The 27282-nt window shown below is 40.4% G+C and overlaps 1 protein-coding gene across 1 annotated transcript in view; it reads right to left on the bottom strand.

Annotated features, from left to right (window-relative positions):
* The window catches only part of gabra3 (gamma-aminobutyric acid type A receptor subunit alpha3), a 485101-nt gene that overhangs the window by 397570 nt on the left and 60249 nt on the right, over positions 1 to 27282 (bottom strand). The window contains exon 2 of the mRNA XM_067424515.1: positions 26236 to 26347. Within this exon, the coding sequence (XP_067280616.1) occupies positions 26236 to 26321 (86 nt within the window). The 5' untranslated portion in view covers positions 26322 to 26347. The remainder of the gene's footprint in view (positions 1 to 26235; positions 26348 to 27282) is intronic.

The raw sequence follows: 27282 nt of genomic DNA on the forward strand, positions 1-27282 counted from the left end.
ACAGAATAAGAGCATGGATCCATCATGCCTTGTTACCACTGTGCAGGCTGGTGGTGGTGGTGTAATGGTGTGGGGGATGTTTTCTTGGCACACTTTAGGCCCCTTAGTGTCAATTGGGCATTGTTTAAATGCCACGGCCTACCTGAGCATTGTTTCTGACCATGTCCATGCCTTTATGACCACCATGTACCCATCATCTGATGGTTACTTCTAGCAGGATAATGCACCATGTCACAAAGCTCAAAACATTTCAAATTGGTTTCTTGAAAATGACAATGAGATCCCTGTACTAAAATGGCCCCCACAGTCACCAGATCTCAACCCAATAGAGCATCTTTGGGATGTGGTGGAACTGAAGCTTTGTGCCCTGGATGTGCATCCCATAAATCTCCATCAACTGCAAGATACGATCCTATTCATATGGGCCAACATTTCTAAAGGATGCTTTCACCACCTTGTTGAATCAATGCCACATAGAATTAAGGCAGTTCTAAAGGGGAAAGAGGGTCAAACACAGTATTAGTATCTAATCCTTTAGTGTATATTCACCCAAAACTCTGAGGCTTCAAAACATGTATAAAGTATGTAAGCATACTTGCAAATGTCAATTTGAAATGTAACATGTTAAATGGCAATTCCTTTCCATACCATATGAGCAAAGCTTGTTCGGAGACAGTTCTCATGTTTTATGGGGATTTATGATTTATAGGGAAAGTGATGTCACTTTGCACAAAAAATTACAATAATCTTGTTCTGAGATAGTGCTTATAATTTATGGGGATTTATGAAAAAAAAAAAAAATGCACTGGGTGGATTTGTATCGTTATAGTACATATGTACACACATTGCCAACACACATTTTTGTTCAAACATGATGTAAAAGTGAATTTTGCATAATAAGTGCCCTTTTAGATCCTAACTGGAATGGTATAAATATGTATCTTTATATTAAGGTATAATTCTGTCCCAGTAAAAGGTACAGCCCCAGTGACAATGGTTTGTACATTCTTTAGTACAAAACTGTACCTTTTTTGAGTGTAGAGATGCACCTATCTGTTCATACATGCTGGTCTAACTCTGTTGAAAATGTAGGGGGACCCTTGCCATTGTTTTCTGATAGACTATGGCAAACCTCTTTATCAGTTCAGCTAAGCCTCTTCACATTCACATTTGAGTGTCAGAAACATTTATCTTGAAGACAATGAGAAGTAATTTCAGGAAGGGCATGGTGAGGAAGACAAAGATTCAAAATGACAGCTACAAAGAGAAAACAAAGAGAGTGTTTTATTTTTTAATTTTTTATAAATGGAACAGTTTATTAAACATTTAGACAAACATTTTAAATGTTAATTTATTTTTATTTTGTTGAGTACCATGATTCAGACTTTTATGGCTAATTTAAAATAATATAGTAGAATGGGAAGAGTGCAAAGTTCCAGACTGAGCAAAAACATGCAGTTTGGTGCAAATGCTGATATTTATGGTCATAAAGTGGGATGAAAGTATGATAGGTTGTAATAGAAATTAATGAGATATTTATAACAATAGCAGACTACTTTCATAAACTGCATATGTATCAATATCTTATCACTTTAAATCACCAAATAAAATGTCTTAGTAAGATGATATTTAAGTGGTTAGTCTTATAAGCAAAGCTCTGCTCAGTTTCTCTCAGGTTATTATATATATATATATATATATATATATATATATATATATATATATATATATATATATATATATATATATATATATATATATATATATTTTTTTTTTTTTTTTTTTTTTTTGGGGGGGGGGGGGGGGGGTCACAATATAATGCAATGCAATCCCAAATAAACATTTCTAAAATTCCCAATGTATCATATTTACTTCTCGTGTAAGATATATGGATAATCAAGTAAAGCAGGAATTTTTTTTCCTATCTTTATTTGTAGGCATACTCCATGATTTCACAAATTAAAGCTCTCCCCTCAGTTAACTAAACCATTTATGGTTTAAATCCTTAAAAATACATGAAAGTTAATGTCAGCGATCAAAAGAAAGCCTGTGTCTGCAACATAAATGGACATGTGCTCAAAACAGCACAGCTGTATAAAACCTGTGATTTTCCCTCAGTGCAATTAAGAAGCAAATCAGCGGGGAGGATTAAAACATCCACAGCTGACGATCCAATGTTGACAGGCCTTCCTGAGCTCCACTACACATTTACAAAGTCCTGCAGAGCACTCTGGAGAAAACGCACTACGAATCAAAGGATACTTTAATACTGTACCTAAACAAACAATGCTCATATCGAAGGGTACTTGAAAGGTCGGTAACACTTTATAACACTTTATATACACTATTAAATCTCTTTTGTTAAAGCTTTACGGGGTGTAAATAGTTCTCCCTTTAGATGAGCTCAAAAAAATGAGTTGACTGACAACTACTAAATGTTTTTAACTACCTGAATTTCTCATGAATTACAGAAGGAACTCATGTTAATACGGTATTTATTAACACACAATGGCCCTCATTTATCAAAAGTGCGTACACCAAATTTCCAGCGTACACCTTGCGTACACCCAAACCCACGGTGACTTTGAGATTTATCAATATGGACGTTGGCGTACGGCACGCTCAAATCCTACGCCAGCTCAGGAGGTGGTGTACGCACGTTTGAGTTAGTGGAAAATGCGCAGAAAAACAATTCCTAACACCACAAAACGCACTGACAAGATATGCTATATGACCCACTGTTAAAAACCACAACAACAACATTTAGTGTTTATTTTTGTGCAACATGAACGTCAATGTTTAATTTGTGTGACTTTACCAAAGCGTTTGATCTGTAGGCATATGTATTCCTCCAGTCGCGAGCCTGTGCGCTTTATCTGACATTTCAGGCCCGCGCCTGGCTCAGCAGCTGCGCACGGACTGGGACTAAAATAATTCAGACTGACAAAATAATAAAAATGGCCTTCTTCTTTTAAATAATAATAAAATCAATAAAAACGGCATTCTTATTCTAAATAACAAGCGTCATTAAGAATAATAATCATAATAATAAGAAGAAGAATCTTACAAATTGTCATGTAATTATTAATGTGAATGAATCTTACTCCACAATACATCATCACTATTGTACACCCCAATACATGTGCCGTGATACGAAATTAAATGCTAATTGTTTCAAAACGTGCTGTAAAATAATGCATTGTGATGGTAATTTATCATCCAAAGAGCTATTTAAACTGCTGGAGTGCGCGTCTCAACCCCCACACTAACAGTAGCTACTCGTAATTTGGGGCCATATTTTGTTTTTGTGAGCGCCTTTAATCCCACTCTTTAAACTCCCAAATAAAACAATTTCGTTTTTTTTTTTCCACTTCCCTGGTGATGGTCTCGATGGGCGCGTCTCAATCATCTCAATAGTTCAGTAGTCAGAGCACTGATCAGGGAGTCAGCCCATTGACTTATGTCCTAATCAGTGCCCTGACTAAGTGGACTAAAGAGATGATTGAGCGCGCCCGATCTCCACGTCGGAGAAGTTTCGTTTCTTTGCCGTCTTCTGTTTGTCCATGGCGTAAAATGAGGGCGTGCGGGAGGCAGAGACTTGAATATATAGGGGTGTGTTATTCTAATGACGATCGTTTTCAGCCGTGGGATTTATCAAGGGCAAGTATTGCGTACACCTGAATTGCAGAGGTGCGCACAGTTTCATAAATCAGGCGGTGAGAGGAGTGTAAGCATAATCTTACACCAACATATACACCCGTTTCTACGCAAGATTGATAAATGAGGGCCAATGTGTCTAAATAATATATATATATATATATATATATATATATATATATATATATATATATATATATATATATATATATATATATATATATATATATATATATATAAATGTATAATATCTATGTATAAATGTACATTTAAAGTTGCCCTAGAATGATTTGAAACAATATTTAAAAATTTGTTCTCTAATATCTAAATAGAGGGTATGTGGCTTATTTAAGGTAAAAAAATTGTCCAGATATGGTTTTACAGGTCCATTTAAAACCCTAGAAACTGTCCCTAGGATACCATTTAATGCTCGGTTTTGCCTGATTTGGAAGGGTCGTGAAAAATAATGCAGAGTTCTGCTCTGATTGGCTGTTTCACTGCACTGCTCAATGACAGCTAACATGAAATATAAGCTAATTTAGATTTCAATCCATCAAAAGGGATCAACATACGTATCTACTGTTGTATTTTATGACAACACTGGCAGGAAATAATATTAACCTTTGTCATTTGACAAACTGTTATGTGTCCTACTTGGAGTTTCCAAGCATCTTGCATTGAATCTTACACAACACAGGGGATATTATCGTAATGTTGTCTTACTAAGAAACTTTCAATTTAATCTGAAATGGGTTCGACAGTCAAGAAGTCGATGAAATCACTACTTACTGTTTGCAGGAATATGGTTGGAATCGGCCCTTTCTTCAGTTTTAGACTCAGTTTTAGCTGAGCGAATCCTGCTTGATAAAGTCCCAGGTTAGAAAAACTGTCTGTGTTGAAATGAGCCGAGCAAACAAACAACTTTGAATTAAATTGTTGCGGTAGCCGATTGTAAATAAACATCAACCATGACTGTTAACATTTTTTATCTGTGGGAAGGCTACGAAAAGTCCTCACATCCTCTGCAAATCCTGGAACATGACATTTAATTTCATGATCTGCCGTTTTCGCTATCCTCGCCTGATCTAAATGAATCTAAATGATCCTATGAACCACTGGCAACTTCTAAATAACTGGTTTGTAAATAATGTTATACTAAATCTAGATATGATAAATTGATCATTGATAAATAGGGGTGTAATGATACACTCGTGTCACGATTCGATATTATCGCGAAAATTACTTTTTTATTATTATTGAAATAATATTGTTATTATATTATTATCAGGACACACAAATATTCCCCAACTGCATTACTATACATTATAATCAACATTATCTATAGTAGTTTAATGTAGTAATGTCACCGAAACTCCATAAAACGAAATTGTTTCCTCTCACCGTGCGCACACAGACTCTCCCAGTGTTCGCTATGTTCAGCCATCCCTCTATTAATGCATTATACATATAAGAATAAAACAATAAATGTGAATGTAAAACGAAATGTGATATGGTGATTTAAATGATGTTTGCACTTTGAGGAGTGTCACTTTAAATGATGTTTGCGCTTTCACTTTGAGGAGTGTGCTTCAGCGGGTGTATTACAGAAACGTTCTATCGTAGGTCTTAACTTAAGATATGATAAGTTAATTTAGGATTCTTCACAATTCCGTATTACAAAAGAAAGTCTTAGCTTGATTTAGGATTCATATCCTATCATACACATTTACATTTTATCTGTAGTTAGGAAATCTTAAACTGCTCCATGGATTTAGGTCCAGTAACTGTCAGGTCTGTCACCAAGCAACCAACAACACGCAAATTGCTTCTGAGGTAACACTAAAATCAAAAAGGAGAAACAACGGCATGCTTTTAATTCCAGTGCGGTTAAAATTTATATTTAGATTAACTCAGTTGAAAATTTAAAGCCTGTTTTATAAATCGCCTTTTGCAAAAAACAAACAAACAAACAAAAATATACAAAACAATCGATATTCGCAAATGTAGGGACCGTTTTTAAAGTTACATACGACATTGGTATACACATTTCTTTAATAGTATTTGAACGAAATGACTAACAATATCAAACCTAACTGTAAAGTGTTCATCTAGGTCTCAGCTATGATACACACCTTTTCATTTTCTGTTCAAATGCTATTGGAGTTAGAAATGTGTAGGTATGCCTATGTCGTATGTAACTTTAGAGATGGTCCTTAAATTTGAGAATATTAATGTCCAGCATCAAAGCAACTTTAAGCCAGTGAAGAACAAACGATAGGCTAATGCTCCGTGACGGCTCTTTGTCCTCTGTAATGTTGGTCGCAATTCGTCAACTAACTGCAAATTCATGTGTCCTGGGACTCTGTAATTATTTACAAGCATTTTATCATCAAAGCGCAAAACATCCTCTTGGTCCACCAAAGGTATCTCCACCATCAAAACCTTGCTGCTCTTCATCTTATATAATTAATAAATGTAATGCTCTCTTGAAAAAGGATTGTTGTACTGTGATTTTTACTGCTGGATTTCAAAAAGGGTTTGAAGTTAGGACACCAGTGGAGTTGTGCTAAAGTTAAGACAGCTTTTAGGATTTTTTGCAGAGTTAGGATGCTTCTTTAATACCCGTTTCCTATCCATAGTTAAGATAAGATTATGCATTTAAGAAATGTCATTTTGTAATAGCTTTTGTCCTAAATGCGTTCCTAACTGAAAATGACATGGTTACCAAACAGATAAGATTCTAGATTCTAAAGTTGAGATCTTTCTGTAATACGCCCCTGGATGATCAATTCAATCAGTCACAGTTCTAATCACAAGCAAGCAAGTCAAAATTATTATTACCAAACTGTAAATGTTTAGTTCTGCATTTACTCACTCTCACGTACGTCTGTGTTTACAGTATGCTATGTGCAAAGCCATTGGCTCTTCAGAAGATTTGGATTAGAAACTCGATTAGTTATTTTCACAAGACCCTTTTGACAATTTTTGGATTGTTTAAGTTTGAGAGGAATTTTATAAAATCTTAAAAGGTTTGAAATTATATGAGGGTGAGTACATGATGGCAGAATTTACATTTTTGAGTGAATTATACCTTATAAATACACTAAGCTGAGCCTTGGATAAAACAACAATAATGTAAATCATATCGTTTACATCAGTGATAATATAGTCACATTTTTATATTGCGATATCTCTACATATGATCTATTGTTACATACCTATTAATACAATATGGAAATACAATTATTAAATATATTTATAAACTGTTTATTCATTTATAATAATGCTTTATAAATAATTAATGAACTATTTAGTAATACTTCACAATGCACAGATATTGTAAGCCCCGTTTCCACCTAAATTACCTGGAACAATTTGTACCAAGAACTTTTTTACAGGAACTTTTTTCACCCCAGACCTGCTACTGTCTGCGTTTCCACCGCGGTCTAAAGTACCATAAATATTAGGCAAATTAGTCTGGTGATGTAGGATTGTGCGCAACTGCTGCTCCCAATCACGTTAGACAGTAATGTTAATAATTTTTGCACAACACTCTCTGCAACAATAACAAGTATAGAGGATATTCAAGCTGTGCTGCTTTTGTATTGGTTTACTAATTAACAAAATGTTGGAAAAGAGGACTGATACTAAACCGTATTCTGAAAGCTTGTGAAGCTAGATTTAAAATGACAATGTGTTATTATCAGCTATACGGACATTGACCGTGAGATGGCTGAGACAAACGCACGAAATCAGAATGCAGAATTAACATCGCAAAAGACTTTTAAAAATGCTGGTTGAAATAAAATGCTGCGTGAGCTAAACCAATCAGCACGCCCAAGTTCCACACTGTAAAAAATGTTGTTTAACTTAAAAAAGAAAGTAACCTGGTTGCCTTAAAATTTTGAGTTTATTGAAATTAAAAAATTGAGTTGATACAATTGAGGAAATTGGTTTAATAAATTAAACCAATTAATGAAACTCAAAATATTATTGTATCTAAACCAAATAAAACGTGATAAATTAGGAAAATAGCTAAATTTGGCATGTTCACTACACTTACGCTTACAAAACCTTTAAATAATATTTGAATAAAGGTTGTCGATTCTCAAAAATGTTCATTGTATTAACTCAAAAAAAATGATTTCAATGAACTAAACATTTTAAGGCAACCAGGTAACGTATTTTTTTATTTTTTATTTTTTTACAGTGCACCCTCTAAAGTTCCTGAACTTGTAAAAGTACTACCTTGCGAGCAGGGCTGTTTGGAGGGGGTCCTGTTTCTGCGGTAGAAACACACCGAGTACCACCCCAAAGTTCCTAGTTCCTAGGGAAAGTTCCTGTGGTGGAAACGTGGCTATAAAGTGTTACTGAAGGGTCATTTTCACTATTAATATATTCTGGCCACTGACAAAGTAGGATTTATGATGAAATCCATCATTTTATGTGGAGTAAACATGTGGCATGTAAAATCCTTTTTCAAAATAAAGGCTCATGTATCAGCTGGAATAAGATAGTGTTCTTTCCATGCAGTGGAATGGTGACATTGATTTCCTTAGTTTGGCCTGCAGCCCTTTAGAAATACCCTTTGCTAGGCCAACGGGGAGTGTAATCAGTTTCCCACAAAGCCAGCTGAGACCATCAGCCACTTAACGTTTCTGATGTTGACAATGCTATTACTCAGTTTATCAACAAGTGTAGAAAGGCTACGGTAAGACAGGGAAGAATATACTAGAGAATTAGCATCACTATCAGAAGTATTAGAAATATCACAACATTGGAAATGTACAGAACGCACTACTTGTAATAGACAAAGACAAAATGACTCTGGGTTCTGGAGTTAAATAAAGGACAATGTTTTTAGGAGTACTTAGTGTAATGTTCACTGTAGTGATGCAACTGCAAATCCTGATAAATTACCCTGCTGGAGGTGGCGAATGTTGAAACTCTTGCTAAGTGATGCATGCTGAGAATTGCTAAGTGGACTCCTGCCCCTCAACAACCCTTTCCCCGCAACCCTCTTACACATTAACCATGACAACGTCACGCCAGCCATTGACAGCATGTTATTTGTTGGTTCGGTCACATCTGACGAGTGCCAGCCATTCCTTCTGAAGCCTGTGAATAATGCATACATCAAGAGGCAGAGAGAGAGAAGGGCCGGAATGGCGAGAAGTTCAGAGGTAATCCATATGGAAGGAGTGCAGGAGTGGCTCTCACCCCTTTGTTATTGATTTTATGTCGCTTTGGACAGTTGCATTGATACTGATTCCAAACAAAACAGACAACAAAAGAGGTTCGAGCTATCTGCAATCGTTAACCCAAGATTGCACCACGTAGGGGTGGGGTGTGTGTTTATGTGTGAGTGTGATGGAAAAGAGGTTCTGCGGCTCTCCGTCGGGGAGGCTAAACAGAAGCGGCTCATTCATATGTAAAAGATGGATTGTTGTGAATAATAGCTTCATCAAACCCTGCCTATCGGTGCACGTGCGCACAGCGAGGGATAGCTGCAATGCGTAGAGTGACATTAGCTAATACTGGAGATTTGTCTGTGACAACTTTATCCATTAGCAAAGTCTTTGGCCTGTGCTATTGCAAAGCCGATTTAGAGTCGTGTGATAGTATCGTAGAGCATCAAGCCTGCAGGACTCGTGGAGCGACAGCTGTGCTGATTCGGAGAGATACTCATGAGGTATAAGCACTCTGCTGCTCTGAAGTCTAAAGGGATTATGCCTAAACTTGGTCATGGGTCTTCCGGGCTCGCTACATTTTCGAGGAGGCACGCAAATATCCTCGGATGTGAGCCATCCACACAGATTGTTTCTCTCTGCTGCATGGGGGAATAAAATAGTAGCTAGTCGAAGCTAAAAGCGTGTGACGAGGTCAACGTCAAAGAGCCACTTTCTTGTCTTTCTTGTGATTGAGGTTGCCTTGTTAGTATGCACAGAGGGTTTCAGCTGGTTTGATCTGCCACCCAGAATGGACTAATATAAGGACCTGGCAGTCAAATGAAGAGTGTCAGTAGACATTGTTTAACAACATTTTTGTAGCTCAATCAATCTCCTGAAGCTTTAAAGGCAAGTATCTTTGAAGCTGGGGGGCAACAAGGACACAAGATGTGTTATTATTATGTTGTGTCTGCAGTAGTGTCTATGATATAGTGGAGTGAGTGTGATGATGCATATAGTGGGATGCTGGAAGAGTGCTTTCACCATTCTCAATGCTTATTAGTATATGATCCAATTTTCAGAAGCTTGCCTAAATAATATTAAGCACATCTTATGTGCACTACTACATGTTGGACATGTATTTTTGTTTGTTTTTCCCCTGACAGAATACCAACTTTAATGCTAACATTCATCCTTGGTCCATTGTCTCGCACCGCATCATTTCTTGGATGCTTTTCACCATGTTTTTTTTTGTCCAAGGTTTTATTTTGTTCATGCCTGAGAAGGCTAAAATTAAATTTACTTGGGAAGAGGCTAAGCAACAAAGGGCTATGGATCACAATAAAAGCTTATCAAACTCAAAGAACCTTCTCTGACTGTAAGGGAAATGGGTCAGCTGAATAAACAGCACTATTTAAGTCTCACTTTAGTCAAAAGCAAATGTATTCACCACAACAAAGTAAATAGCATGATTAAGCATGCTGTAATAAGGCCCTAGTTTGTCCATTTAATAGTCTTGTTTATTTATACATTTTTCAATCTATGTCACTTATTTTCAACCAAATTATGATCTCATGTTCCTGGCACAGACCAACAAGCAGATGCAAGATTCTTAATGAAACAACTACCAGAGAACTGTATTGCTCAAATTCTATTGGCCAGAGGGTGCTCTGAGCAATAGAACAATCTATTGTTCAATCTAAGTTTCTCTTGCAATTTCTTATAGCACTATTCCTTGTAGAGTTGTAAAATCAATGATGATATATCTCAGATAATTTGTTCTTCATCCTGAAAGTGATGCACCCACCACATGTCTAGTGTTATATAGTCTACAGTCAGCTTTTTTTCTGTTTTCAAAATATTATAAGTAAATATCTACAGTAAAATACCTAAAATAAAGGAAATCTTTAAAATGTAAAACGTTGAATGTTTTGCAGAGACATAGATGACATGGAAATGAATAGGACCAGTGGCTATGGTATACCAGAAAACATTATATCCTCCATCTCATCAAAATTCAGGATAAAATGACCTGTATGTAATTACAGCTGGTTCTCATTTCTGTAATTGCAAGTGTTTTGTAATACAATATGAATAAACGATGTACATGATACATTTGATTTAATTTGATGCATTTATGTTTTGAAGTATGTATGCCAATGGAAAACCTCTTTTGCCATCAAAAACTACTGTACGTATTTACTATAGACACACAGTGATAAATTAGCGCTGAAAAGGTGTGGACAGTTATTTTTGTAGCTGACATTGCAGAAGCATTTGTATGAGTTTGCCTTTCAGGTACAAAATTACTAAGGGTTGCGCTAGTCAATTTACTGGTATTTGCGTATTATCTACCACCCAAAAAATCCTTAAACCAGGCTCTAATTTGCACTGCTCTTGCTAGACTGTGTTGGTCATTATGGAAATGATCCGGCTGTGACTGTGTTCTGTAACATCGTCAGTAGATCACACACAGAACTTTCTGCTCCCATCAGTTCCATTTTTTTTTTTTTTTAAATTGTACTCTCATGCTAATTTGCTGTTTAGTAACTCTGGTCCCTAACATAAATTGTAATTGAAATTGATTGTGAAAAGTCTTGATTACAGAATTATATTTAGATCTACCACAATGTAAAGTTGACTGTTGGCTACAGCAATAAACGTTTTTGAAACTACAGTATGTAGTTCTACGGCCTCTTATGTTAATAGATCAAAGGCAATGTGATCCCTTTAACAGAAAACAATATTTGCTCGCCATTTATTCTTATTAGGTATAAAAACACATCTACAATATCAGTTTTGTGAGCTGAGCCCAAAGAAACTTCTGTGGAGAAACCAAATCTGTGGGAAAAAAGGGAAAACGGGTGTTCTATGCTGATTCTGTTAGCATCATCTACAGAGCGAGCAGTACGTCAAACTTGTGCCAGCCTTTTCAACGACTGAAATCATCTTGTGAAAAAAAGGTGGTGTTATTTTTAATGGTGCTAGATGTTCCAGGACACTGGTGCTGTGATGTCACACTGAATCAATTTCAGTACGTTTTCAATCTGCTGACATGGTGGAAAATGAATTTCTGCTCCCAAAGCAAGGACATCACATTCACTGACCCCTACTGAATATCGTGTATGTGGTGGGTGGTGGGTGGAAGGAGGGGGGGACTAAAATTAACGTCTGCTATCCTTCCGCTTTCATCTCAGATGCTTCTTTCATCCCTCTCTCTTGTGCATGTGTTTCTCTTTTGCTTATGTTACTGGCAGATGGAATTGGTAGATTCCAATCAATGTTCTTCTTTGACTAATTACTCTGACAAAGATGGTGAGGATCCAGATGAATAGATGCCTGCTGAGCATATCTGGCAACACACACACATAGGGACACATGCACGCGTGCACGCACGCACGCACGCGCGCGCACACACACACACACACACGCTGTACAAACAAAATGCCAAATATACCTTCATAAGCAGCAATACATCTGCAGCATTATGATACTCTATTAAACACTAACTTAGTTATGATCTGGTGTGATGGCTATGGATTTAAACCACTGTTATACTGGTGGTTACACAGCTGATATACTCACTCGGGAAGTTTGAAATGGTTGAACAATGACACGCTGATACAATGATATTCGGGCACTTTTCAAACTACTGCAGTGGAGTAACTGACAGGTCTGATTCAGGTGCAAAACCAACAAAAAATTCCAGTTCAGCATACATTTTATTCATCATTATATATAATAGTTTCATGTAGCAATATCACTAAAACATAAACTTTATTTTTCCCCTCATGCAGTAGGCCTACTCGTGCATTCAATGCAGGCATTGGATCTTATAAGCTTTACACACACAGACTCTCACGGTGCTCACTATGTCCTGCCTCTCCCGCTATTAATACACTATACTTATAAGAATAAATCATCTAAAACGCTTTGAATAATCATACTACTAAAACTATCTAGCTTTCACTTTGACCGCTCATTTACACTGAACACGTATGTGGCGCATTACGACTGCGACAAGGTTTTATTCTGTCCTCCACACGGTGCTAACTCACACCGGGAGCATATCAGAAGGGGAGCGACTGGATGCGTGAGACCACGTGATTTGCCTGTCCGACGTCCATTTATTGTCTCCTACCAAGGCTATACTGCCAATATACATGCAATACGTTTGGGAGTCTGCATAAGGTGTTTATTTTGAAATTGACAGGGATTTTTGACTTTTATTTTGTATTTCCGGTGTTTATTGGCGTCCGTCAAAAGTTTGGCGTCCGTCAAAAATAGACTAGATACCTATATTTAGTGAAGCGGCTTTCCGCTTTTGGGAAGCTTCTGAAACGCGCCGCGTCGCGGCCGGTGTAAACACAAGCATTGACTAGAATGGGCGCGATCAGCTCCGGTAGCCGCGTCGCAGCCGTAATGCGCCGCACACGTGTTCAGTGTAAATGAGGGGTGAGGAGTGCCGTTCCAGCATGGGCTTTAGATGATCAATGCAATCCATCACAGATTTAATAGCAAGAAAGCACTGGCTCATCTAAAAATTGCATATCTGCATTAACACACTCTCATCTTGTTTTCATGGTGGCACTAACATTTGTGTTTACTATGTGCGTTGTTGTCAATCATTTCATCATATAAAGCCATTATGTCTCTTAAAAAGATATGGATTAGACATTAGAGAAATGTAATTTAAATAGAGGGACAGAAATCTGAAAAAAAAAAAAAAATCTTCAATTTTTTTGAAAGTTAAACAAAACGATATAAAGGTGAGTATATGATATGATGACAGAATGTACATTTGGGGTGAATTATACTTCTTAAATTCTTAAATACAGTAAACAGAAGCCTTGGATAAAGCAACTCTATACTACAAAATTATACTCAATGATACATGTCGTCAATACATATGTTACGATATCCAATTACACTCAGGGGTGGAAATAGGGGGGGACGCGGGGGGACATAGTCCGGGGAGTGAATTTCAACGCGATCCAGTTGGGAAAAAATGTGTTAGATTTTATTTTTATAATAATAATAATAATAATTATTATTATTATTTATTTATTTTTCAAAATAAAATTACTGTAACAATGCCTTGTTTGTATGGCTGTGAATCTTTTGGCAGGCAGCGAATCGATTTGATTCACAATTCATAGGTTTTCACGATTCGATTCGAGGCGATTTACATCAAAATTCGATACGATTTGATTTATTCGATTCGATTATGCATTTTTTTATATGCATACATAGGATTAATAAATGCTTTGCCTAATGTGTCTTAGTCAGGGTGTGAATTACACAGCAGCCTTCAGAGGTCAGAGAGTGGGCAACAAACCCAGTAACACTTTACAAAAAGGTTCATTAATTAACATGAACTAATAATGAATTGCAATTATAAAGCATTTATTTAGTGTTGTTAATATTAATTTTACCATTTACTAATGCATTATTACAATTATGGTTAGTTCATATTAACTAATGCATTAACTAACAAAACAATGTAAAGTGTTACCAAAAAACACAAAAAACAGTTACACTTTACAATAAGGTTTCATTAGTTACCATTAGTAAATGTATTGACTAACATGAACTAACCATGAGCAGTACATTTGTTACTGTATTTGTTAATCTTTGTTAATAAAATTCCAGCTGTTCATGGTTTGTTCACGTTAGATCACAGTGCATTAAATAATGTTAACAAGATTGTAATAAAGTATTAGTAAATGTTGAAATTAACATTAACATATATAAATACATGCTTCATAAGTGAATATTAGTATTAGTTTGTTAACTAATGAACCTTTCTGTGGTGTTACCAAAAATAAAAAAATAAAAAATAAAAAAACGTTTGTCCATTGTTAATGTTAGTTCATATCATTACTTTATTGTTTTATTATTATTACACATTTTACTTTAATAAAGACATTTAATTAAGCCAAAATTTAAAAAGGCTTTAAAAGTATTGTTAGTTAATGCTAACTACTGTGTGTGATAGTGTTAGCTAATGGCTACACAACCTTATTAAAGTGTTCCAGGCATAAAACATGCAATTCTTCCATGGAGAGGAAATATCAGACACATATCCAGCTAATCCTAAACTAACTTTTCTTCACAGAATAGAAAGGCAAGCCTTCTTTTTTCTATTTGTTCTGAACATTTTCCTTATGAGGATTCTGAAAGTAAACGTGCAGGTGTCTACTGTTGCTATAGTATCGGAAGCAACTTTAATGCGCCTCTGATTAATAGATAAAACGCACAATCTTATTTCAGTGTTGTAGTTACGTTAACAGTTTGCTTTGTATATTCAGTTAAAAGATACTAAGTTAAATTCCATGTATCATTCATCAGAACTGTGCGTATGCACACTTACAAATGCATTTGCTCCATCCATGCAATAAATGTGCCTCTTAAATAAGCAGGGTTTTACTTCATTAGCTCAGGTATGACTCATTTCCTTAAAATTTCAGTATTTTATTTTATATAAATGAGCTACGGACGAAGACCGAGCGCAATCCAGTGAAGGCGGTAAAGAGCGCATGCATATCTGTGAAGAGCTGTGGGGCGCGGATGACACAGCTGTCGCAGCACAACGTCTCTATGAATTTACGCATGTGGTAGATATAATCAAATGTTTATTTTAAAGCACTGGATCATTATTGAATTGGGATTCATCCAATTCCTAGCATTTTACATCGGGTATCGGCCGAAATTAACTATTCACGATTCAAAAAACATGTTTCAAGATCGATGCATATTCATCGTCAGGATTTGTAATCGATGCATCGAGAAAACTAGTGAATCATTACACCCCTACTTGTTTGTGTAACCTTTTCCCACACAAGTTTGAAATGTTCCAAATGACCCCCAGACATTTATTATAATGGGGTTGTGTTAAGATTAGGGATGCACCGAATCCAGGATTCGGGTTCGGATTCGGCCGAATATTGGGCTTTTTGACTGGGTTCGGTTTCTGCCGAACCTTAGAATTTTTTTCCACCGAACCGAACCCGCTTGCACTATGCAATACTGGTTGAACATGATGCTGCGGTTGATTATGGCAACGTGTTTCCTAGGTGGACCGTTCGAATGCAGTAGGCTGTGAGAAAGTGAAAATGGAACTTGTGAACAGAAAATGTGTTGTTTGGCAGTACTTTCAGTCACAAAAAGGCAATTCAAGTCGAGCTATATGTTCAATTTGCAATGCCGATTTGTCTCGCGGTGGCAAACACCCTAAACAATAGCCGCTGGATGTCCAGTTCACGAACGAATCGTTCTTTTTAACCGGATCTTTTTAGTGATCCGGTCGAACCAGTTCACCAAATCGGACTGAATCGTTCTAAACGGTTCGTGTCTCAAATCAGCGCTGATCTCACAAGTTAGTTACTCACTTTCTGACATGAGTGACATTCCCTCAGACTAGAAATAAACTAATTTCTCAAAGTATATGTTGTAACTCCAACCGTTCACTGAACTGAGACATGTTTTGCCGTGAGAACCGGTGAGCTGAGATACTGCATGCGTGATAGCGTCGTCTTGAACAGAACTGTTTCTCTCGGAGTGGGACGGTTGCTGTTTCTCTCGGACAGCTGATGCTGATAATATATGAGCACGGGTGAACCAAGGTTCATTGACATAACATAAACATTGACATAACATAAACATAAGTTTATGTTATGTCAATGTAAGTTTCTTTAATCTGTGTAAAACATCAGTGTTTGCACGACAGTGGCTGTATTGAGTGCTTTTGCAAAACATTAATTAAAAAACGTATCCAAGATGACGATGATTACAATAATAATTATTACTATACTAAGTTTTAATTACAGATACTTTACATGAATGTGTTTGAATGTATTTTCATCCGCCGGTATGATAGAAATGACGTCATTAGGTAAGGACGTAAAAGAAGCAGTGATCCGGTTTTTTTTGTGCATGAAGAAATCTACAGACAGCAATACGGCACAGTCATCCTGGCATAATGTTGCCCTTTTTTTAAGCTTTTGTTTTATTTTATTTCATTAAAATTAAATATAAAATACTCTGTTGTGGACGGTGTTTATGTCATTAATGTGTTTACTGTGATAATGGACTGAGGATGGGAGTTGGATTCGGTATTCGGTTTCGGTTTCGGCAGAATCTTAACCAGTGGATTCGGTATTCGGCCGAACTTTAAAAATCTGGATTCGGTGCATCCCTAGTTAAGATGTTTTAAGTTCACTTGAAATTGATATAGCTTTATTTTATACTATAATGTTGAATGTCTATCATTAATGTTTAAAAAAATTAGTAGCAGTTTCAGTATCAGTGAATCTAACCTTCATAAAAATATTCCATTACAACACATATTTCAAATATACTGTATTTAAGTTGTTTCTACATTCATTTGGAGAGTGACAGTATTACAATATAAAAACATGAAAAACCTAAAAGAAATGTATCAGTGGACATGCACCTACAATGACAATTTCCGACCCCTCCATGATTTCCAAGTGGGAGAACTTGCAAAATAGCAGGGTGTTCAAATGCTCACTTTCCTATATATATATATATATATATATATATATATATATATATATATATATATATATATATATATATATATATATATATATATATACGTCTCATCCGAAGGACCCCCTGCTGGCCTCACTAACACCTCTACCAGCAGCTACCTAGTTCCCTTTCGGGGAACTCGAGCTGCGTCGAAACGCTGTGAGAACGCCTCTGCGTTAATGCGTCGTGAAGCGCCTGTAGAACCATTCCATCGGAAAAAAGATCGATCGTCGGCGTGATGACGTCATCGACCGGAAGCTATAAAGCGTCCGTGAAAACAAACAGGAACTAGCTTCTGAGCCTTCAGCAAGCGATCTGTGTGAACCTGTCTGTCTATTTGGTGTTTTTGTCTGTCTATATCCAGAGATTTTCCACCCTTTTGTTAAATATTGCAGTATATATTAACAAACAAAGAGAAAATAAAATAGATAGTTTAAATGGCGAGTGAAAGCAGCTTTAAGAGGTGTGTTCATCCCTGCCCACGCTACATCACGAGCGGGGATACACACTCTCTTTGTGTAGCCTGCTTGGGAGCGCAGCATGCCCAGGCAGCCCTCGAGGGGGCTGCTTGCGAGCACTGTGAGCGTATGCCACTGAGAACGCTGCGCTCCCGCCGGGCACTCTTCGAGGAGGGTGCCTCGGCTCGTGTTCCCCGCGGCTCTGGTCCCGCTTCCGCCGAGGCGGAGCGAAGGCTGCAGTCGTGGGGATCACAATTGGATGTTGCAGAGGGGTTAGAGACGGGCGCTGCCTTATCTCTGCCCTCACCTGCTCCATCCAGCGGCTCTTCTCAGGGCATGGAAGCACGCATGGCGGTTTCTTCCCCCCCGAGAGAGTCGCCGGTGCTCCAACTATCCAGCTCCGAGGAGGTGGACGTTGAGAGCATCGCGACTGAAGATTCGCCACTTCAGTCCCCTGCGAGTGAGGAGCTCGTTGAGGTTCTAACGCGAGCTGTGGCCAGACTAAATATTGACTGGCCCATAGAAAGATCTGAGGCAGGAAGAAGAAAGTCTAGTAAATTAGATGAAAGATTCCTGCCCGCTCGCGCTTCAGAACCTCAGCGAAGGGGCCTGCCGTTCTTCCATGATTTGCACACCAAGGTGGCAAAGTCATGGAGGAGACCGGCATCATACCGTGTGTTCAGCCCTCAGACTTCGGTCTATAGCAACATCATGGGGCTGAAGCACTACGGTTATGGGGCGATGCCAAAGGTAGAAGAGACGCTCGCGAGCCATCTCTCGCCTTCCTCGGCATCGTCCCTGAAGGCCCCGACTTTGCCCACCAGACCATTAAAAACAACGTCGGCACTGGTGGGCAAAGCGTACTCGGCGGCAGGTCAGGCTGCTGCATGCCTGCATACTATGGCAATAATGCAGGCTTATCAGGCTGACCTGCTCAGGGACCTAGATGGACGTGATGAAGTGGGGGGTGATATTATCAACGAGCTTAGAACATCAGCTGATCTTGCTCTCCGGGCCACCAAGGAGACGGCCAGATGTGTTGGCCGCTCTATGGCAGCCTTGGTGGCTACGGAGAGGCATCTATGGCTCAACCCCACTGAAATCAAGGAGAGGGAGAAAAGCTTCCTGCTCGACGCGCCGCTGTCTCCTGGCGGCCTCTTCGGTGACGCAGTACACACTGTCACCGAGAGGTTCCAGGAGTCAAAGAAGCAAGCCTAAAGCAGTTTCTCCCTCTCCGGGTCCAGGTCCCTGGGGCTGCCGCTGACATCAGGCAGCCCAAGCCGAGTACGAGCTCCGCTCACAGGGCGCAACAGAAGCAGAGCGTCGCCGCTCGAGCTCCCCCTCAGCGTGGGGACGAGGGGCGGCGCTCTCAGGCGAGGCCTTCGAGGGGCAGGGCTGATCTGCGGACAGTCCTGATCGCCAAGAAGGCCTCGTTGAAGCGATCCTGACGCCAGAAGTGTCAGGACGCTGAGGGTGGTTCCCCCCGTAGGGAAACGGTGTTTACCCCTGCCAACGGTACCCGTTTCCCTACGGCACCCTCGGGGGGCCGCGCTGGCAACCCCGCCGCAATGCCGGGGCGCAGTCGGTCTCCGCGGGCCACCCGAGGGTGGTCCGCACCCCCTTCGGGGGGCCCCCGAGCAGTCAAGTCAGTCGTTCCCTGCCGGTCCGCCGCTTCAGGGCACTGTGCTTGTTGCTCAAAATACACCAGAGGCCAGCCTCGAGAGGCTGGTTCCCTTAGTAGATTTTCTAGACGAGTGGAAACGTCTATCAAATATATCTCGTTGGGTCCTGCAGATAATAGAAAAGGGGTACGCCATTCAATTCAGAAGTCGGCCACCTCCTTTCTGCGGTGTCCTACCTACAGAGGTGGGCCCGGAGCAGGCTCTGGTAATGGCACAGGAAGTAGAGACACTCCTGCAAAAAGGGGCTATAGAGAGGGTTCCCCCTCCCAGCAGGGAGTCTGGCTTTTACAGCCGTTACTTCATCGTGCCGAAGAAGGATGGGGGCTTACGCCTGATATTAGATCTGCGGCTATTGAATCGCTCGGTGGCCAAGCTCAAATTCAAGATGCTTACACTCAGACAGATTGTAGCGCAGGTCAAGTCGGAGGATTGGTTTGTCACCATAGACCTCAAAGATGCGTATTTTCATGTCTCCATCCTTCCACATCACAGGAAGTTCCTGAGGTTTGCCTTCGGGGGAGAGGCATACCAATATCGTGTACTTCCCTTCGGTCTAGCACTGTCACCCCGCACGTTCACCAAGTGTGTGGATGCAGCTCTGGCGCCGCTGCGTCTGCAGGGCATCCGCATTCTGAACTATATCGACGACTGGCTGATTCTAGCGAATACAGAGCAGATGGCGGTTCAGCATCAAGATGCTGTTCTCGCCCACATGTCGAAGCTGGGGTTGAGGCTGAACGCCAAGAAGAGTGTGTTTTCTCCGGCTCAGAGAACCACTTTTCTAGGTGTGAACTGGGATTCGGTAATTATGCGGGCGCAATTATCGCCAACACGCATAACATCGGTTCTGGCAGCCGTCAAAGAACAGAAGCTAGGCCGGGCCGTCACTGTGAAACAGTTCCAGAAACTGTTAGGTCTCATGGCAGCAGCGTCCAACGTGATACCTTTTAGCCTACTGTACATGAGGCCACTGCAGTGGTGGCTCAAAACAAAAGGGTTCTCCCCGAGGGGAAATCCGCTCCGCACGATCAAAGTCACGCGGCGATGCCTACGTGCTCTGGTCATGTGGAAAAACCCGGGGTTTTTATCTCAGGGTCCCGTGTTGGGGACTCATGTTCGTCGCGTAACGCTAACGACAGACGCCTCTCTCACGGGCTGGGGGGCGACCATGAGTGGTCGCTCGTCCCAGGGTCTATGGCAGGAACATCAGCGGCACTGGCACATAAATCGGCTAGAGAAGCTCGCAGTGTTTCTTGCATTGAAACAGTTCCTGCCCGACCTCAGGGGCCACCATGTGTTAGTCAGGACAGACAACACGTCGGTGGTCGCCTACATAAATCACCAGGGGGGTCTGAGGTCTCGTCCGTTGGACAAATTGGCACATCGGATCCTCCTGTGGGCCCAGGGGAAATTGCTGTCAATCAGGGCAGTATATATCCCCGGGGTCCTAAATCAGGAAGCAGACAGCCTGTCGAGACAGGGGCCGAGGCCCGGGGAATGGAGACTCCACCCAGAGGTGGTGGAGCTCCTATGGAAGGTTTATGGGAAAGCGGAAATAGACCTATTTGCTTCGGCGGAGAATTCCCACTGCCCGCAGTGGTTTTCTCTGACCCATCCAGCCCCGCTGGGGTTGGATGCCATGGTACAGGAGTGGCCGAGGCTACCTCTGTACGCCTTCCCCCCGATTGTCCTGCTTCCAGGAGTTCTGGAGAGGGTACGCCGGGACGGGGCCCAGGTACTTCTAGTGGCTCCGTACTGGCCGACCCGAGTATGGTTCTCGGACCTGATATCTCTCCTGGAAGGCTCTCCGATGGAGATTCCGACCAGGAGGGATCTACTCTCTCAGGCGGGCGGGAGATTCCTGCACCCACGCCCGGAGATGTGGAAACTGTGGGCCTGGCCTCTGAGGGGGCTAGGCTCATAGAGGAAGGTCTCTCGGCCGAGGTCGTAGAGACCATCCTTCACTCCAGAGCTCCGTCCACGAGGAAACTGTACGCTCTGAAATGGAAACTTTTCTCAGCATGGTGCAGAGAACGCCAGTGGGACCCAGTTAACTGCCCGGTTGGTACAGTGCTGGAGTTTCTGCAGGCAAGGTTCTCGGCAGGGTTGACCCCCTCCACAATAAAGGTGTACGTGGCGGCCTTGGGTGCCTTCCACGTCCCTTTGGGTGGAGTGTCTTTGGGAAGACACCCTCTAATTACACGTTTCCTCCGTGGCACTTTAAGGTTGAGGCCTGTGATGCACTCGAGGGTCCCAGCATGGGACTTAGCCATTGTTTTACGGGGCTTGTCCGAGCCTCCATTCGAACCCTTGGAGGAGGTTTCGGATAAGTTCCTTACCCTCAAGACGGTATTTCTGTTGGCTATTTCATCTCTAAAGAGAATAGGAGATATTCAGTCCCTGTCTGTAGGGCCCTCATGTTTAGAATTTGCGCCTGGGATGGTGAAAGCATTTCTGCATCCCAGGCCGGGTTATGTCCCCAAGGTTCCTACGAGCCCACGGGGCCCCATCACTCTTCAGGCGTTCTGTCCTCCTCCTTTCACGACGTCAGACCAGGAAAGATTGAATCTGCTGTGCCCTGTCAGGGCGTTAGATACTTATGTCCACAGAGCTGCCCTGTGGAGAAAAACTGATCAGTTGTTTGTCTGTTTCGGGCCCCCTAAGAAAGGGGCCCCAGTATCTAAGCAGAGGATGAGCAAGTGGGTGGTCGAGGCCATCTCACTTGCTTATGAGGCGGCCGGGCAGCCGTCTCCACTGGCTGTCCGGGCGCATTCAACCAGGGGTATGGCTGCTTCTAAAGCACTTTTGTCGGGGGCTTCCCTCCACGATATTTGTAACGCGGCCGGATGGTCGTCTCCTTTAACCTTCGTCAGGTTCTATGAACTAGACCTGGCATCTACAGTTGGGGCACAGGTACTCTCGTAACCGTGTGCGCTTCGGCTTCACACATACGAGACACTTGGTCCTATGGCGATGTGGGTATAAGCGTTCTCACAGCGTTTCGACGCAGCTCGAGTTCCCCGAAAGGGAACGTCTCAGGTTACGTATGTAACCCTAGTTCCCTGAGGGAACGAGACGCTGCGTCGCTCTGCCATACTCCCGGCGTGTCCGTGATCACTTACTTCAGGCTTTATCAGAAGTTAGTTCCTGTTTGTTTTCACGGACGCTTTATAGCTTCCGGTCGATGACGTCATCACGCCGACGATCGATCTTTTTTCCGATGGAATGGTTCTACAGGCGCTTCACGACGCATTAACGCAGAGGCGTTCTCACAGCGTTTCGACGCAGCGTCTCGTTCCCTCAGGGAACTAGGGTTACATACGTAACCTGAGACGTTTTCCCAGTTGGTCTCCCATCCAGGTACTGACCAGGCTCAGCCCTACTTAGATTCAGTTGAAAACCAGTCTTGGGTTACAGGGTGATATGGCTGCTGGTGATACAATTGTGATACAGATGACAATTTCAAACCCCTCCATGATTTCTAAGTGGGAGAACTTGCACAATAGCAGTGTGTTCAAATACTTATTTTCCTCGCTGTATATATACACCATATAAATGTTCATATTGGATAGATTCTTCAAATCCTCAAGTTTCTCATCTTTTGTGGACATTTTAATATTTTGTTACATTACCCTGTCACATATTTTTAATGGAAATGCATGGTTGCATCATATTCATCTTCTGTAGTTTGCAATATCTAGTGTTGCTTGCGATGTACTGATGCTACTGATAAGTGTTAATGCACTTTGAAAATAACTTATTCTCTCCCTATTCCCTCTGCCTTACAACTAGATTCATACAAAACATTCTACATTTGTTTTTAACCTGAGGACAATTTATTTAGAAGGTTTTTGTGACCTCTTAAACTGTGCAAGCACTACATATGTAGATTCCTAAACACGTGTTTAAATTTAATTAGACAGATAACTATCTCCAAGCAGATATTCTAATCCACACCTTTCCAAACTAGAGTGTACCTAGTGGTAAACCACTGGTTACACCCCTATGAGTTATGCTTATATTCTGCAAATTCTGCAAATAAAAAATGCCATTTTGGCAGGTCCTGATATGGGTCATACCACTGATTTTACCAGATCACTGAGCAGTTGAAGTACATAGACAACTCGGCTCATACTCGGCAAGAACTCAATGCAAGTGTCTAAAATGCATGCAGCCAGTTTAGTTAAATGGTAAATCCTGCCCTCTTTAACAATGCAGTTATACTAAATGTACGAAGCAAACATTGCACAAAGTTGAAATAACATCAAATTAACAACAACATTAAAATAAGAGTGCAAGGTTTATCTGTTAATCATATGCGTAAAAGTGTTGTTTGTTACTATAGCAACAATGGACTTCCGGCACATTTTCGGTAGAAAGAAAAAGGTGGGGTCTAATTCTATTTCATGCATTTTGACTTATTTACACTGTAAAGAGTTGGATTATTATGCTAAACGTGGCAAATATTTCTAAAAACAAGTTGGACGTATGACGAATGAGTATTTCTGTGAAAAATACACTCCTTCAGGAATAATATGTTTCGGAAAGGGCGGAACTGCTAGTATGGACACTTACCCTGGATGAGCGTGTGCACACATTTCGTTTTCAGACTACACAAACAACAATGTCACTCAAGAAGTGAGTTTTTGGTTGTGAGGGCAAGATAACCTTGTTCAGCTTCCTAAATAACTAAACATGAAGGAGTTTGTTTATCCGGAGTTCTGCAAGTGTGTTTGTTTGTTCTTGGTCAAAACCGCAGGTGGTGAGTGAAACTGCATCAAATGTCTCTTTTTTTGTTGTTGTTGTTTTGGTAAGTGCATATAATGTAAACAACACAAATATATAGTGAATTTAAAGTTATTCAGGGATAATGCTATGATGTGTGTGTGCGTACGTGCGTGCGTGCGTGTGAGTACACGGCTGTTTTCGGGAAAAATCAGTACAGCTTATCTGTCCTTTATAGGAAATCATCTCTGACACCTCACATCCAGCGAACCACCTTTTTCAGCTCCTTCCTTCAGGGAGGCGCTACAGGTCACTATCTACCAAGACCAAATGCTTCACAAACAGCTTTTTCCCCATAGCCATCAGGACTCTGAACTCCTCTCTTTAGTTTAGTTTTTCCTCTCATACACTACGCATGGTCATGTACCCACTGTATCTTGTATTGTAACATGTTGTGAAGTGTATTGTCTATTTTTGTCTGTAATGTATGATAATGTAGAGCTTAAACATACTGTACCGAAAAAAAAGTCCACCGGCATTGTCGTGTGGCTAAAATAAACAATCTATCTATCTATCTATCTATCTATCTATCTATCTATCTATCTATCTATCTATCTATCTATCTATCTATCTATCTATCTATCTATCTATCTATCTATCTATCTATCTATCTATCTATCTATCTATCTATCTATCTATCTATCTATCTATCTATCTATCTATAAATATGATAAAGGTAAAGACTCTTCTGAGATATGAAGGATGCAGTACTACTCTAAAGGTACTCTAGAATAACATGATTGGCAGAAACTGCTTTGTACCCTTTAAAGTGGTCATGGACTGCATTTTTTAAATATCATTTATAATGTCTCCTGGGGTTAACTTATAATGTTAATATGATTTATATATATATATATATATATATATATATATATATATATATATATATATATATATATATATATATATATATATATATATATATATATATATATATATATTTTTTTTTTTTTTTTTTTTTTTTTAAATAAAAGGCCATTTTCTACCACAATTTAAGCCCTCTGATTTGAATGTTCTGTTGGAAGGAGCGTGTCTGCTGTGTGACTTCAATGTAAACGCTCACTGCTTTGATTGGCTAACATCTTTGCATATTTAATACATTTCACATATGAAAACTATCAAACACTTTTTGATTACAATTTCAATTTAAACAATAAAGCAGCTCTCCAGTGTGTTCATGTTTTTACTTGTGTCTCACCTCGACGGACTGAACACCTCAAAGAAGGTGGAGCCACAGAGAACACTATCCTATTTTTGCCTTGGCCAGTGGTTACAAAGCACCCAGACAAACTCCAAATAAACTTCAATTTGACCACATTGTACCATTACACAATTTTTATGACATTATACCTAAATGACATTATACCACTTTTTTTTTTTTTTTGATTGAAGTATATCGATGCCTTTAGGATTGTGCTCTTTAAACACTTGGACTCAGTCGTGACAAGGGGTAATTTAATATTGTATTTTACTTTTGGAAGACCATTAGCTCTGGCACTTAATTGCGAGCACAAAAATCCCAGTTTCCCAAAATCCCTGTCTATATGTACCTTCACAATTCTGACATGTACGAGTGAGCTAATGAGCAGTAAAAAACAACTGGCATCACTGTAACGCAATCTAGGCTAAACTTGTCTCGGAATCCCACAGGTTTTGCCAGCGTCAGTTTCTTTCCAGGTTATTGAGTCACACTTGTAACCAAGCCCGCTCCGCTACTGAAAATCCAATTCATGGCAGTTTGTGCGAGCGATTTACAGCCAACTATGGTTGGCTCCAATGATATTTTGAAGATCATAAAAGACCCTGCACAGTAATACAACCTTATTAATGAATGTATTAGCTGCAATGCATCCCTAGAGCCTGCAACATGGGGAAAAGAGAGAAGGCAGAGAGTGCGGCTAGATGGGGAGGGTTGATGAGTCATCCTACCCGGTTTGCGAGCTGGGGTCGAAAAGCATGAGGAAGATCCACATGCAGGGGACGCGTGCTGTGAGCTTGCGGAGAACGGCAGCCATATCACTGAAAGTCCTGTCCAGAAAACCTACAGAAAGAAAAGAATAAGGATGGTGAGAACAAGCAAATTAGTGAAGTGGAGAACTTTGAGAATTTGGCATACAAGCTCTGTCATTCTGAGAAAAAAAAATATGAATGATGTTCTGCTGCCCGCAGGTAATCTGTCATTTTTTAGTATGGTGTGGTTTATCAGTTCTCAATAAATACCAAAAACAAACAAAAAAACAAACATTGGCCAAAGCCTTATACTGCCTCTGCCGGCTTGCCTTTTCCCCATAGTGCATCCTGAGGCAATGTGTTCCCCACGCTAATAGCCATCCACATGATCAGACCAGGCCACCTTCTCCCATTGTTCCATGGTCCAGTTCTGATGCTCATGTTGCCGCTTTTGGTGGACAGGGGTAAGCATGGGCTCCCTGACTAGTGGAAAACATTGCAAACTGCAATGCACTGTGTATTCTGATACCTTTCTATCAGAATCAGCATTAACTACTTCAGCAATTTGAGCTACAGTAGCTCATCTGTTTGTTCGGACGACATTGGCCAGCCGTCGACCCCCACGTACATCAATGAGCCTTGGCCGCCCATGACCTTGTCACCTGTCTGCCACTGATCCTTCATTGGACCACTTTTGATAGATACTGACCACTGCAGACTGGAAACACCCCGCAAGAGCTGCAGTTTGAGATGCACTGACCAAGTCATCTAGCCATCACAATTTGTCCCTTGTCAAAACTCACAGAAATCTTATTCCTGCCCATTTTTCCTGCTTCTAACACATAAACCTTGATGACAAAATGTTCACTTGCTGCCTAATATATCCTACCCATTAACAGATGCTGTGATGAAGAGATATTGAATGTGATTCACTTTCCCTGTTAGTGGTCATTATGTTATGCCTGATCGGCGTATAAACCACCTACACCTCCCAACTCTGCTTTTAAGAAAACACAGAGATTAGAA

Source organism: Pseudorasbora parva, chromosome 18, assembly GCF_024679245.1.
Source record: "Pseudorasbora parva isolate DD20220531a chromosome 18, ASM2467924v1, whole genome shotgun sequence".
In the NCBI taxonomy this organism is placed as follows: domain Eukaryota; kingdom Metazoa; phylum Chordata; class Actinopteri; order Cypriniformes; family Gobionidae; genus Pseudorasbora; species Pseudorasbora parva.